This window comes from Colius striatus, chromosome 9 (assembly GCF_028858725.1).
Source record: "Colius striatus isolate bColStr4 chromosome 9, bColStr4.1.hap1, whole genome shotgun sequence".
In the NCBI taxonomy this organism is placed as follows: domain Eukaryota; kingdom Metazoa; phylum Chordata; class Aves; order Coliiformes; family Coliidae; genus Colius; species Colius striatus.
Genome location: NC_084767.1, coordinates 24,691,232 through 24,704,546, shown reverse-complemented (window position 1 = coordinate 24,704,546; position 13,315 = coordinate 24,691,232). Strand labels below are relative to the sequence as shown.

Here is a 13,315-nt window from a genome sequence, read left to right as displayed (position 1 = left end):
TGAGGCCCTCATTTCTCACCAGCAGCAGAATTGATGGATTCCCAATGAGAGCCAGAGCAGTCGACAGCTTTCTGTTAGTGCCATAACTGCACATTGAGGTAACTCTGTCTTTGTAGGCCATCAGATTCAGGCGATGGAGAAGCTGGAGTACAACCTATGGGAGCAAGAGCAAGGCCTTCATAACAACAGACAATTACCAGGCGCAAAGCTAGTTAGTGGTAGACTAATTAAATCAATGTGAAGGCTCTCAATAAATGGAAAATGCTTATAGTCAAGCCCCTGTGTTACTCACTCCTTTGATCTCTCTCTCTGGGATGCCGTGAAGCCTAGCGTAGTAATACATGTGCTCTTCCACTGTCAGCAAGTCATCCAAGGCATCTTCTTGAGGACAGTAGCCAAAGAGTGACCAGTGTGCCTCACTAATGTCGTTCAAGGACCTGAGTAAGGAAGTTGGCAAGTCATATGAAACACATAGAATTGCCATGGCACTCTGGAATCAGTAGAGAGAAAACCCATTTCTACCGCTTCCTTCCCCAATCCTGAAGGAAAATGCTATGAATTTTCAGACCCTTAGTTCATGCATTTGCAATGACTGTTAGCCTGTCTAGTATGTGGCTGCCCAGCACTGACTGCCAGTGCTTCGGATGGCAGAGCTGCCACCAAGCCTGCTCCTGCAAAAGTGTGTTTTTAGAGGAATTCTGTTGGTCTCCAGATTCCAGCTCCTAAGTGGAATCACACTGAGCTGAGGATCTGAGTCTTGTCCCATTTGCAATGGAATGAAGTGGAAGAAACATTACCAAGAACTGCAGAGGTATGGCAGAAAAATGCAGGCCTCTATGGAAGCAACCATGTCATCTTCAGAGGATGAAATTGGCTGCCTTATCTATTTTTGCTCAAACGTTTTGGTTTAGCCTTCTACATTTCTTTTCACTTGTCATCCCCCTTAAAAACTGCTCCCAGGCTGATTTGCCCATGCACCTTCCCCAAATCACATCCTCCATACCCAGAACGATCCTGGACCCGCAGCCTTCCGCTGGATGCTCCTATATCACCCGTCAGCATCTTAAAGATGGTTGTCTTTCCAGCTCCGTTCACACCAAGCAAGCCAAAGCACTGGGTTGTGGGAAAGAAAAGTGGAAATGTAACCACACTGTATTTATAACACAGAAATATTGCTCTGAGATGAGTGTTCAGTGCATCTTGTCTCTTCTTTTCCCTGGACCCTTGAGCAAGATGAATTGCAAGAGCAGCAGAAGTACTCAAAGCACACGAACAGTCTAATGGAGGTTGTTTATGGCGCAATATACTGCAGCTTATATTAGGACCGTTTGTTTAATGTGGTGAGGAATCAAGGAGGTGTCTCTATTACAGTCATTCCTTTGACTGCAAGGCACATTTTTGCAGCAAGCTATTCTGACAGGCCAAATCCCGATCATCTCATTTGTGCAAAGCCTTCCATTGACAAGAACACAGCTATTCATAGCAATGAGGTGAGTGAGGTTTGGGCTGTCATTGGGAAAACCTTAATGCAACACAAGACTTTTGTCAAATAATCTCACTAATGCACTACATTAATGAGATTAAGAACTGGCTCCCTGTAGTGCAGCTCAGCATCTCATGCTAAAGATCCAGGTTTTATTGCTAAAGTTGGAGATATGCAGTTGCACATTGCGTAAGCAATTACCATTGTGCTGCTAATTACTATTATTTTGATCCTTAGTGCAGACCAGTTGATGTGATGATCTTAGGTGCTGTGCCCGCTGCAGATGCACAGTGCAGGTCAGGGCTCTGCCCCTCTGCCAAGCCCTGCCATGGACAGCACCGGCATGCAGCCTGTGGTGCAGGGAACAGCCTGGGCTGACACCGCATCTGGATGATTTTCAGAAGTTAGAAACCTCAATGCCAGCTGTGGCTTGGAAAAAATCCTCTGCCAGAAAGATCAGTGCTGCAGTCTTAATGTGAGGCTGCTGTCCTCCTGCCCAGCACCCTATGTCCTTCCATTTGCCTGTTATCTCAGTGGGACCCAGAAAATTTAAAAAATCAGCTACCAGGGATTACTTCCAAGCTTCCCCTCAAGCCAGGTGCAGAGCCTGAGGCAGGATCTGGACTCCAGAGGCCCCATGAACTTCCCCTTGAATTTCTGAGGTGCTCTGTATGCTCTTGTCTTTTCTCGAGTCAGTGTTTTTGCAGGTAACCTCACTGATGCGAGCAAAGAATCTTTATTTCTTTAGAGTTTAAGTCTTGATTCATGGAAGCATGCGTTCAGCTGAAGTGATTTGTCTTTCCCTGATGAGAAATACAAGCAGATAAGCCTGACTCACTGTCTCCCACACAGTTTAGGTGAATAATTGCAACTGGACAAACTCTGTTGTCTTCATTTACCACATGGTAACCGACAGTAACCCCCCAAGACTGTGCTGTACAAAAAACTGCATGTAGACGTTTTTCTTTGAATACAGCACCATCACTGTCTCATCCGCATTTTTCTTTTTAGGGCCTTCAAACTGTCACTCTGTGTCCCAAATCCACCAGGAGCCTTTCGCCACTATTTGAACCCCAGGAATCAATAAATGAGGAAAAGGAAGGAAGAAGCCAGAGCAAAACAAACCATTAGGGTTGTGCTGGGACAGCAGCAAGGACCAGGAGAGAAGATGACAGTGGGACTGTGGATCTGTTCCAGTTTCCCTGCCCCAGGTGGAAGGTGCCCGCAGCCTTTTCCCCTCACTTACCTCTCCAGCTGGAATCCCGAGGCTTATGTTTTTCACAGCCACAATGCGTCTGTGAGGAAGGTGGTAGACCTTTGTGAGATTCTGGAGCTGCACCACATCGAAGTCAGCTTTGCCTGACTCCACGCGATTCCTCTCTGCCTGGACATCCCTGTCCTCTTCACCTGGGAATGGCAGAACTGACGCTTTGCCATGTACTCTGTCAAACAGGAACCTGCAGGGAGGGCAGAGAGGGAACCTTACCATCTGGCAAGCAGACAGGAGTGAGCCTCTGTGCTTGGGATAGTAATGAGCTGTCCAGTGAGATCCCAGGACATGCAAAAATACACAGATATGCAGACAGTTTGTATTCTGTCCTGATATTTGCAGCATTTAGGGAATTTAAAAAACAGTGTTCTCTTCCCGCTTTTTTTTTTTTTCCTCTTTTTCAGCAAATGTTCTGAGCTGGAGGAGGTCCTGCCCTGTGGACATGCTTGTAATGCAGGTGGCAAGACTGTTCTCACTGCTCGCTGTGTTTGCTTAAGCCAGAGAAGATGGAGAGATTCAAATGGAAGAGATTGTTAATGGACTGACAACTCTTACCGTGACTTACCAACTCTTAATAATGACTGACTGCTCTTACCAACGAGCTAGATATTAGTCCACTGAACCCAGAGCCCTGAAACGAGGGCCATAGTCTCAGCAAGCAAGGACTACCAAGGGATTCTGGTAACCTCTACCTGTAGGAGCTAGTACTATAATTACTGGTAGGTATAGGGACTGCAGGCAAAGAAAGCTTACTGCATGTTTGCAAAGTGTCGTGGAATTTATGGGCTTCAAACTTTACACTGATGGTGCGAGAGCCCAGAATTAAACTGCTGAGCTCTGGCTTGGTCTGTTTTTATTGCGAGACTCCCGATGTTACTTACTCTAGTATGTTGTTCCAGACTCTCTGAATCATCCTGTCGTGAACTGTAAGACGAATGGCAAAAAACACAGTGCCCTGAATAAACATGGCAAACAGCTTGGATGTGGTCTTGTCCAGTTCAAAGGTTTTGTCAGGGTAGTCCACTCCATAGGCTTTTAAGAAGCCCAGCAGTGCTTGATCCTGTGAGAGTTCAATCAAGCCATAGCCAAAGCAAAATTGTGGGAACAGAAGGAACACATGCCTTAAGTTTTCAGCAAGATCATGCAAGCCCTGAAAAAAAAACAACCAAAAAGCAGCATAGTCAGTCACTGTTTTTTATCCATGGAGCAAATTCATAGGTTTTACTGTGGGACTGAAGTGTAACAATTACATTGGGATTTGCTTGTGTCTCAGAGCAGAGATAAATTGAGAGCCAAGAGCTCTGGAGACAGCTCGTTTCACAGGCACAAGGTCAGAAGAGTCAACAGCCAGCTCTGAGGTTGTGATCACCCATAGTAAACAGTAGTCATTTCCCAGCACGGTCCCTCACTGTTGCTCCAGCCACTTCACCCTCCGCACGTAGCAGCCTGAAAGCAGCCATTAGCCAGGGGCTAATCCTGCTGCTGAACTACATTGGGCCTCCTAGAACTGCACAGCTGCCATACCAGCCTGCTGTGGAGCACAGTCTGCTGTCCTGTAACACTCTCCTATCTGTTTTTCTTGGGCAAACATCTCCATAAAACACAAGAGCTGGCTTTAATGGACACAGAAGAGCTCTTCTGGTTAATTCATGGTAAAACAATTATGAATCTCTCACTTATGAACTCTCATATGCAGACATTTGGTGCAGATTTCTAGTGGAAGAAAGGATTAGGTGCACAGCAAAGTGGAGAGGCAGCATGCATGGAAGCAGACTGACCCTTGACAGGGGGGTACAGAGATGATCATAATTACACATTCCTAAAATTCAGGGGGTTGCTAAACAAGCACTGTCCAGCTAGAGAGAAAAATCTAACCCAAAGCCAATCCAGATTACTAATGTTTCACAAAGTAATCACCCTTCACAAGAAAAGAAAACTAAATGCAAGGTGTACATTTGATCCCAGTGATTTCCAGGGATATAGCTCTAAGAGCTATCCCCTTTACTTTAGGGAATCCTCACTTTCTATGAGTCATTTTTCATACTTGCAGAGAGAAGATAATTACGTTACAGATCAAGATGACAGACAGCTGGTGCTAGGCTTAAAGCAGCACATGTCAGACTCAGGGCAATGACATCTGGTTGTCACTCTCCACAGTTTGTGCTGCCAGAACTTAGCAATGGTTTGAAGTCCCCATCAGCTTTGTTTCAAGCATCTATAGCCACCTCCTGCCCTTCTCCACACAGGCAGTATTCTACCTTTCTTTTTGCATTCTTTCCTCTGCCGAGGGTGCAGATTTACAGACATGTAAGATGTGTATTTGACTCATGTCCTCTCTATAGGTCCTCTGCTTGGTCTCCCTTAAGCATGTTGCAAACAGCCAGCTGCTAAGGACCTGACCAAAGCCATCAAACTGCACAAGAAGTCTCCTCTTGTTTCACCATTTGCTTAGTACTAGTGGTGCTCCTACCTTGTCCGTGGCCTTCTCTTGAGAGAGCAGAAATACAACTGAGTGAGTAATGATGGTGTTGATGCCAAAGAACAAGTTGACACAGACATAAACGATGAAGGCCATTCCTGTTTCTTTGAAAACTCCAGCCAGCAAGTACATCCATGAAAATGTTGCATATCTACAAATTGCCAAAATTTCAGAGAATACTATAGTAACTTCAAGTGTGATTGCAAACAAACAACTAAAGACCCCAGACAACCATTCTGTTTTGGATGTGACAAGATTTCCATCTTACAGGAGCTTAAAGAAGGAAAAATATCTTCTTATCGGTTAAAATTTGGAGAAAAAGTTTACAATACATACTTTGAACATGGAGGCCCAACCAAAACCAGACAGACAGGGCCTGGAGGGTTCAAACCCAGGAAGATAGTTTTGCTAAGTTTTCTGAATTGTGCTGATGTTGTTGGGGGTTTTTTTCCCTTCTCTGATTTTGAAATGCTCCTATATCTTGAACTTTGCAATAGTTCAGTGAGCATGGGCTTACAGCTTTGGCTGTCACTGTGACCCTGAATATTTCATACCCTCATGCCAAGTTTGCTTTGAATAAAGCAGGCATGACAACAGTAGTTTAGCTCACTGTTCCCGGAAGGAGCAACTAGTCACCATTTGTAAAGTGCACATTGAAGAAAGAAGCCCGCATATTCCTCCCTTGGATCTCAAATTGCAGCAGCCTACACTATCCAGTTCCTCATTCTGTGAAATTATATTTAAACAACTAAGCTCTACACTTACCCAAAAAGTAACAGCAGAAGAAATACTGCCAGTAAGTTATTGTTGTTGCAGAAAGCTGGTATCTGGAAGCTTGAAATGACTCCTATTGAGAGTCCTATAGGAACCATAAAAAGTATCTGCAAAATTATATTAAAATAATGTTATTATTATGATAATTCTTAAACATTTTCCTAGAACTATGCAGAGGTGGCAACACTGGGTCTGAATCTGGGCCCACAAGTGCTGTTTGGGTCTTCCAAGGGAAGCCAAGTACTGGTGGGGGTTTCAGTCCTCCTGAGACTTTTGGAAGTCTTGCAAATGACTTCCCACAAAGCCTCTTTGAGTCAGTTAAGCCTCAACACTCAGGACTGTGGGCATGAAGTGCCTTAAAAAAAAGTTGTGAATGAAAAATATCCCTTTGGGTTTTCCGTTAGCCTTGCAGTTAGACCACTTCATTGTGACCTGTAAATCTAGTCTTTATAATGTTGAGTCAAGTTAGAGACCTGCTGAACATCTGCCTTGAGAGATTCCTCTCTTCCCCAGCTTTGGGATTTAACAGAATTTACTGGCAGGGATTCACTGAGAAATATCAAGTTGCTGAGAGCGCTGGATTAGTTTCAGCCCGCTGAATACTGATTGTGGCAAGGACTCTGGGTGTGCCCACGCCACGTAATGCAGCACAGTGCTGGAGAGATCAACTATCTGTAGGGACAAGGTGGTAAATCTAAACAGCGCAGTGCAGCACTGGAGAAAGGAACTTGCTCAGGTTCTGGAAGGCATGTAGCTGCATTGGTAGCTTTCCTTGGCTTAAAAATCTTTATAATATATAATTTTAAAGAGACCATTCAACCTAGCAATGGATTTTTGCCCAAAAGGGGAGTGACAGCTGTGAGATGCCTGCTAATGTCCCATCCTGTACTCGCAGGGTTTCCAAAATGGCTGCAGCCTCAAGCCCCAAAGCCTTACCTCAGACACATAAAGCCTGCATGACAACTAATCTAGCTCTGCAAGCTAACAGAAAAACAGCTTGCTGCTTGCATGTTAAAATTGAAATCAAGCTCTGGCCTGTTCTGTGTTGCTCTCATATAAATGTGCAGAGTGTTTTGCATACACTTGAGAGAGGAGGAGTAATGCCTTCGCTTAGCAAAATCCAGTGTTGCGGTTCACATTTAATAGTCTCCAATGCCTTGGAGAACAATTACTACATAACACTCTTGGTAGTAATAATATTAGGAAGTCTAGGCAACCAACTTTTATTTAAAGAACTTTTTCTTTCCCCCCCTGCTGTGCAATGCTACTCTTGGTGCATTTAAGAATGAATTATTTACCAGATCATAAACGAAGTTAGTCACCCAATAGCTTGTCATCCCAATGCCTGAAATATGCTGCAGTTGTTTGGCTTTGGTTTGATGTTCTCTTACCACATAGAGTACAAAGCTTGCTGTTGTGATAGAGTAGCCAACCAAAACAGACATTGAAACTATGATGTCAAGTAAGCTGTTGAGCCTGGGGAGAAAGCAGAGAAAGATGTCTATGGTGAGACAAAGTGGCAGATTTCCCTCATGATAGAGGCATTGTTCAGAGCTCAGAAACAGAAAGGTCCTGGTTCTGTGACAGCATCTTCTGCTGATGGTAATTACTCCAAGCAAAAAGGACTCACAGCACTGAGTCATAATGCTGTACCACAGCACTGATTGGAAAGGCCAAAGGAAAAATTATTGTTATTATGCCAAAGCACAAAAAATGTGTAATACTGTAACTGTGACCTCCAGATCTATCTAGGATTCTGTGAAGAAACCCTAATAGGAACCTGCGCCAATATGCTATTCATTCACAGAGGAAACTAAGACAAGGGAGAGAGTAGTTCTATCATTTAGAGAAAGATATTCAGTAATTTAGGCTACTTTGTGTTTTCCAAGAAGTTGGTTTGCTTCTTTTGAAGCCAGACAATTCAAGCATCAGCCAAATGAAACTTCTTACATTACTTGCTCTTGACTCTGTCCTCCAGGATATGGGTGAGCTGATAAGAAAATACCTGTAAAAACAAAACAAAACGAAAATAAATTGAAAATGTAGCCAACTGAAAGCTTCCTTCACCCTTCTTGAGACTGACAGTAATGCAGAAAATTGCAAGTAGACAAGAAAAGCGGATAAAAAACTGGATTCTGCTCTGATATCTTGGTGTGATCATGGGTAGAATTTTGAAGTGCCCATTTTTCCCATGACTTCACTTTGATGCACAGCAGATCTAAAATTCAAACCCTAGGCCTTGTTTCTGCATCCATCTGGCCGATAGTATCAGTCACTTCAGTGAGAGCATTCTCACACCTAAGATTAGGCACATGCTTGTGGGTCCATGTATGTTAGGCTGGATTCCTCAACAGTGACACATTCAAAACTGGTGAATTTGTTTCATTTTAAACATTGCTGCTTGATGATCTCACTTCATTTCATTTGTTCTTTTATCATCAGAAACAAAGCGTTCCCCATTGCTTTTCCACACAACTAGTATCTTCCTGTCTTCCTCAACACGGGCAACTGTTGAGATGCTAGCATACACCCAAGTAAGCTACAGACACTTTTGTTCCCAGTTTGGCAATGAGCTAATTATGAACTGTTCTGTTTTACTAAAAAGATCCCTTAAAAATGGGTTTGTATCAGGCACAAGCTGTGAGAGAAGAAATTCTCTGCTCATGTGCAGGCATCCAGAGAAGACCTGGTTTAAGTACTTTTTTACCAAGGAGAAACCCTTGACCAAAATATACTAGTACAGTTCATCACAGGGCATTTGCTATGTTTAGAGGCAATTTCAGCCTATAAAAACAAAAGGAGGGACTTAAGGAGTCTAGCGGGTCAGTTCCAAGCTCCAGTGAAGTTCCCTGCTTTGGTCACACCAAGACAACATACCAGTCTTCAAGACTAGCACCTGAGAAAGGGTTTAGGCTCAGATGTTTATGTGCCTAAACCCAAAGTTCTTATTCTGCCTGTAGGCACCTAAGGAGAAGCCTCACTTCCCAAGGAGTGCTGGAGAACCTCTAGCTGCTATTAAGTCCAGAGAGATTTGCTAGAACGCGTCACCTCTGAAATTTAAGCTCCTTACAGTCAGGTGCCTGACTTTCAGCAGTTATATGAGGAAGAACTACTCTGGGCTATCTTCCGTAAGAACGAGCACTCTGACATAGAGATGAGAAAAGAGGAGAATGTGGGTTTAGCTGACCAAATGCCATACTGAGCACATGCTTTTGAAAGGAGAGATTTCATAGGAAATTCATCTCAAAGAGGGGAAAAAAAAACCCCACGTCAGTTTGTCATCATTGAGAAAAAAATAGAATTAAAATCTTGGGCTGCTGATAAAGCCACAGAAACAGACAGGAAATGTTTCCCTTCTCTAAAAGGGAGAGAGAGAAAGAAAGATACTGTCTGTCTAATCTCTTAATACTTCACTATAAAGCCATTTTCCTTTACTGAAGCTTAGGCGAGAAGTTAAAATTTCCATTTCAATGCTTTCTCTTTTTTGTTGGTTGGGATTGAGAGAAGAGAAAGCACAATATACATAAGTCAAAAGCTATTATGACTTGCTTAGTGACAGGGTAAAAAGCTTTTTATGTCTTTTTTAAAAATATCTGCAGCCTAAGTCAAACCTCTAAAGCGGGACTGGCACCTCTTTCAAACTGCTGAAGTGACAACGCACTTTTATCTGGTCATTTCAATGGCTCTTAAACTGTCATTTATTTGTCACAACAACAAATAGATTTAGCTGCCAAGAACATACCATGCAGAACGTCTGTTCAATTGTATTTCAGACTGGATTTACACTACCCCAGGGGAGCTATCCTCTTCCATTCATTTTATTTTCCCCGTTCTATGGCTTGGATCATTAGTGGGAAGCGGAGAATTATCCGTCTGGTCATTCACTACTAAGCATTTTTTTCCAAAACCAGATAAGCAGCAGGACAGATGGAATAAAAACTGCTGCTATTCTTTCCCACTGAAAACTGTTATTTTGCTGGTATAAAACTTTCCCTGTGAAAACTTTCTGACTGTTCACACGAGCCTCCTGCCTTTGCTCTTGCTACAGCACGTGTTGGGAATACAGAGACAGGGCAAGGAACTTTACTGCTTAATAATTCAGCTGCTCTGGGATGTTCCTGCTGCTGGAAGCGCCTGGCTCAGGGCTCCTCTCTCACCAACAAGGCAGGGGCTGCAGCTTTGTGATATGCTCTTCCAGCACACACTGAAGAGCTTGAACCCCTTGACCTGGAGGGCATGTTGCAAACCTCAAAGGCACAAGCCAGTGGGTATGTCAGGATGGTGGCAGGGATGAGGCTCTGCTTTTGCTTGTTGTGAGCTAAGGCTGTTGTGAAGGGAGCTTCAGTGCATCAGTATGTGGAGGTGGGAAGAGAGGCATGCTGTTTTGACTTGTAATCAGCACTTTGCTGTTTCTTTAATTCATGGCATGACACTCGAAGCTTCAGATCAGATACCTTTTTTATTATGGTTGAGTTCAGACACATCAGTAATGAACACTCTTATGAGCAAAGAGACACTGTCACCTGGAAGGGCAGGCCTCTGAGGTGAGGGGGGCTAGGCGTGACCAAGACATGGCTGGAAGGGCACCATTTGTCAAAGAAAATCAATTGGTAGGGCATTTCTGCACACAACTGCTACTCTTGTCAGATCCCATAAATCTCTGTATGAGATTTCTCAAAATGGCATCAACATAAATCTTTCTGTTCCCTCCTGCTCCCCCTGCATCTCTGGAGACAGGCATACATACACAGACATGTTTGTGCCCACAGTGCACCCTTAATGTAGGCTAAACTGTAAACAGTAAGATAGGGTGCCTTGGTTTATGAGCAGGAATCTGGGTTGCTGCATTATATTACCCAGGAGAAGCTATGAGAACCAGTAATCCCCAAACAGGCTACCAGCACTCTGTGGGGTCTGTTGTGTTGTATCAGGGGAAAAATATAGCTGAAAATTGTGTTTCTCAATCTCACTCTTATTCTCATTCAAACACAAACATACAGCCTAAGTTGCTCTCAGCAGAAGGGTAACATTAAAATTTACTAATCTAAACCACCTCCACAGATGATCTAGAGTAGCCTTTCTATGCATAGCTAATGGCCACCTACCAAGAGACAGTTATTTCCATACCATGATGAGAGGCAATAAATCAAATACTAGCCATTGGCATTTTGGGGATGAAGGCAGAGTTTTATGTAGAATCTGGGGTCCTCCCTGTCCAAATCCCCTGAGTCTTTGGCTGGGTATGTGATTTATTCATGATTTCAGTTATTTTTTTAAAAGAATTGTCTAATTGGAAATAAAGAAACATCCTCATTCAAGTCAAGGTAAGTGTTGTCGTCGATTTCAACAGAGTCAAGATTTTTTCCCACGTGGGAGAAATTATATGCTCATGTAAATGACACTTACCATATCTGGAAGTCTCATTTTCTGGCAAGTTAGCTCGAAGAATGAAGTTGTTCAAGCTGTTCAGATAGGCTGGAAGGCTGTGATAACCTTCGGGATTATACCATACCTGCACACAATTGAGAAATTAAGGCGATTTGGGAGCGAAATTCTTATTGATAACATTTTGACTTGTTCTGCTTGGACAAATGAATAATTCCATGGCTGTTATCTAAAGTCATAAGCTCTACAAGTTGAAGTCCAATGATGAAGCCAGATCAGGCACTAAACGAGTATAAATGCACATTTCACTTTCAGCACAATGAGTCCCATTACCTTCATTGGCCTTCTGGGAGAAAGGAAAGAAGCACTAGCTGTGTACTAGCATATGTGTGATAAACTGCACAGAAACTTGGTTTCTTCTCTTTAATAAGTTGCTCAGATCTGCTGAACACCAGCAGTGGGGACTTACCAAAGAAGGCTAAGTAGTCAAATGTCTAACATCCCTTGAAAGCTGGGGGAAAAAAGGTTGCTTTAAGGCAAATTCAGCAACAGCTCTTCCCTAGCCATGAAAACCTTTCTAACCTATGCCATGATAAACTGAGGAATGAGAAGGAAAAATGGATCACAGGACATGCATTTTGGAGGGATTTAACATCTACTTAGGCACAACCTGCACAACTCAGGTTAGAGGTTTAAGTTACCTACCAAAGGACAGAGAGGTTAGGCTATTAAGGTTAGAGGCTTAATCACAGCCCCCAGCATCCACTTTTGCAAATCTCCAAGTCCTGCATGCTCAGTGATTTCATTCTCCTTGCCATAGGAGAGCAAGGGCCGGAGTCTGCCCTGCTTCCAACACTGTCAAGGTTTCCAGGTGTTAAATCTGATTTGATAAGCAAATAGTTATAGCTTTCAGATCCAAGATGAAGCTGTAAGACTGGAGGGTTGAAGACATCTGCAAATTCATCACATGAGCTCTGAGTGTTAGTGAAACAAATCCTGTGATTCACTTTTACTATAGCCACCTCTGAAAACAGCACCGTTCTTGCAGGAACACCCTCCTGGTAGCTAGGTTTTGCAATGAGACCACAGGATCTTCTCAACTCTCTTGCCTTTCCCTGCTACCTCAGCTTTCAGCATTCGTGCTTTTAACACTGATGTATTACAACATTTTCAGTGAGCAGAAACAGAAAAATGGGTATATTGGAACACACCAACCCGTTCTTCTTAAGGTACATATGTTATCTCACAAGATAAAGGTGCTGCTAATTGATCTTTTCACCTCTGTATAATAAAATTATAACAGCAGAAAAATTGTCTTCAGCTAGCAAGAGAAGTCAGACCAATAGGGGAGAGAAAAGGAAATTAACTACAAGTCACCTCTCCCTTGCCAAGCTGCAGATTTAGCTGCTGAGGGTTCTGCTTTATTTTCTGAAATATCTGTCAGCTCAGCACCACTCCTCCATGGTCCCACACTTCGCACACTAGGCTGAACACATGGAAGTTAGTTACCTTAGTCAATGTTCTGTTGGGGGGCACTGGCCTGATATCAAACTGGAGATCTGTGGTCAAAGGCATTCCGAAGCTCCAGCCACCATACCTGAGAGAAAACCAGAGGAAAATGCATTGCTGCCCTCATTCAAAAGCTTTAATACTTTTGGTTGGTGCATGTTAGCATGCCACTACCACCCCAGTTCATTCTAGCTTGCCTTAACAGGGCTTATGCCAGTATGCAGTGTGTTGCCAAGCTGCAGAAGCCCTTATTTGGGGGAAAAAAGGGAAACAGCACTATCACAAAACTGTGCTGAAAGCCTCAATTTGAATAATATTTTGGAGCTGTGGACTCCTAACCTGCTGCCTACCATACTGCAATAAAATGACTGCTTCTTGCCCAGAAGATGAGCAGCTCTGTTTAAATCAATGGCAG

The 13,315-nt window shown here is 43.3% G+C and overlaps 1 protein-coding gene across 1 annotated transcript in view; it reads right to left on the bottom strand.

The window, feature by feature from the left end:
• ABCA12 (ATP binding cassette subfamily A member 12) overlaps positions 1 to 13,315 on the bottom strand; it is an 84,830-nt gene that overhangs the window by 4,971 nt on the left and 66,544 nt on the right. Inside the window, exons 39-49 of the mRNA XM_062002395.1 lie at positions 12,901 to 12,988; positions 11,413 to 11,518; positions 7,957 to 8,011; positions 7,305 to 7,482; positions 5,998 to 6,113; positions 5,224 to 5,383; positions 3,635 to 3,903; positions 2,730 to 2,940; positions 1,004 to 1,113; positions 293 to 437; positions 20 to 154 (exon numbers count right to left, since the gene is read on the bottom strand). Coding sequence (XP_061858379.1) covers positions 20 to 154; positions 293 to 437; positions 1,004 to 1,113; positions 2,730 to 2,940; positions 3,635 to 3,903; positions 5,224 to 5,383; positions 5,998 to 6,113; positions 7,305 to 7,482; positions 7,957 to 8,011; positions 11,413 to 11,518; positions 12,901 to 12,988 — 1,573 coding nt within the window. The remainder of the gene's footprint in view (positions 1 to 19; positions 155 to 292; positions 438 to 1,003; positions 1,114 to 2,729; positions 2,941 to 3,634; positions 3,904 to 5,223; positions 5,384 to 5,997; positions 6,114 to 7,304; positions 7,483 to 7,956; positions 8,012 to 11,412; positions 11,519 to 12,900; positions 12,989 to 13,315) is intronic.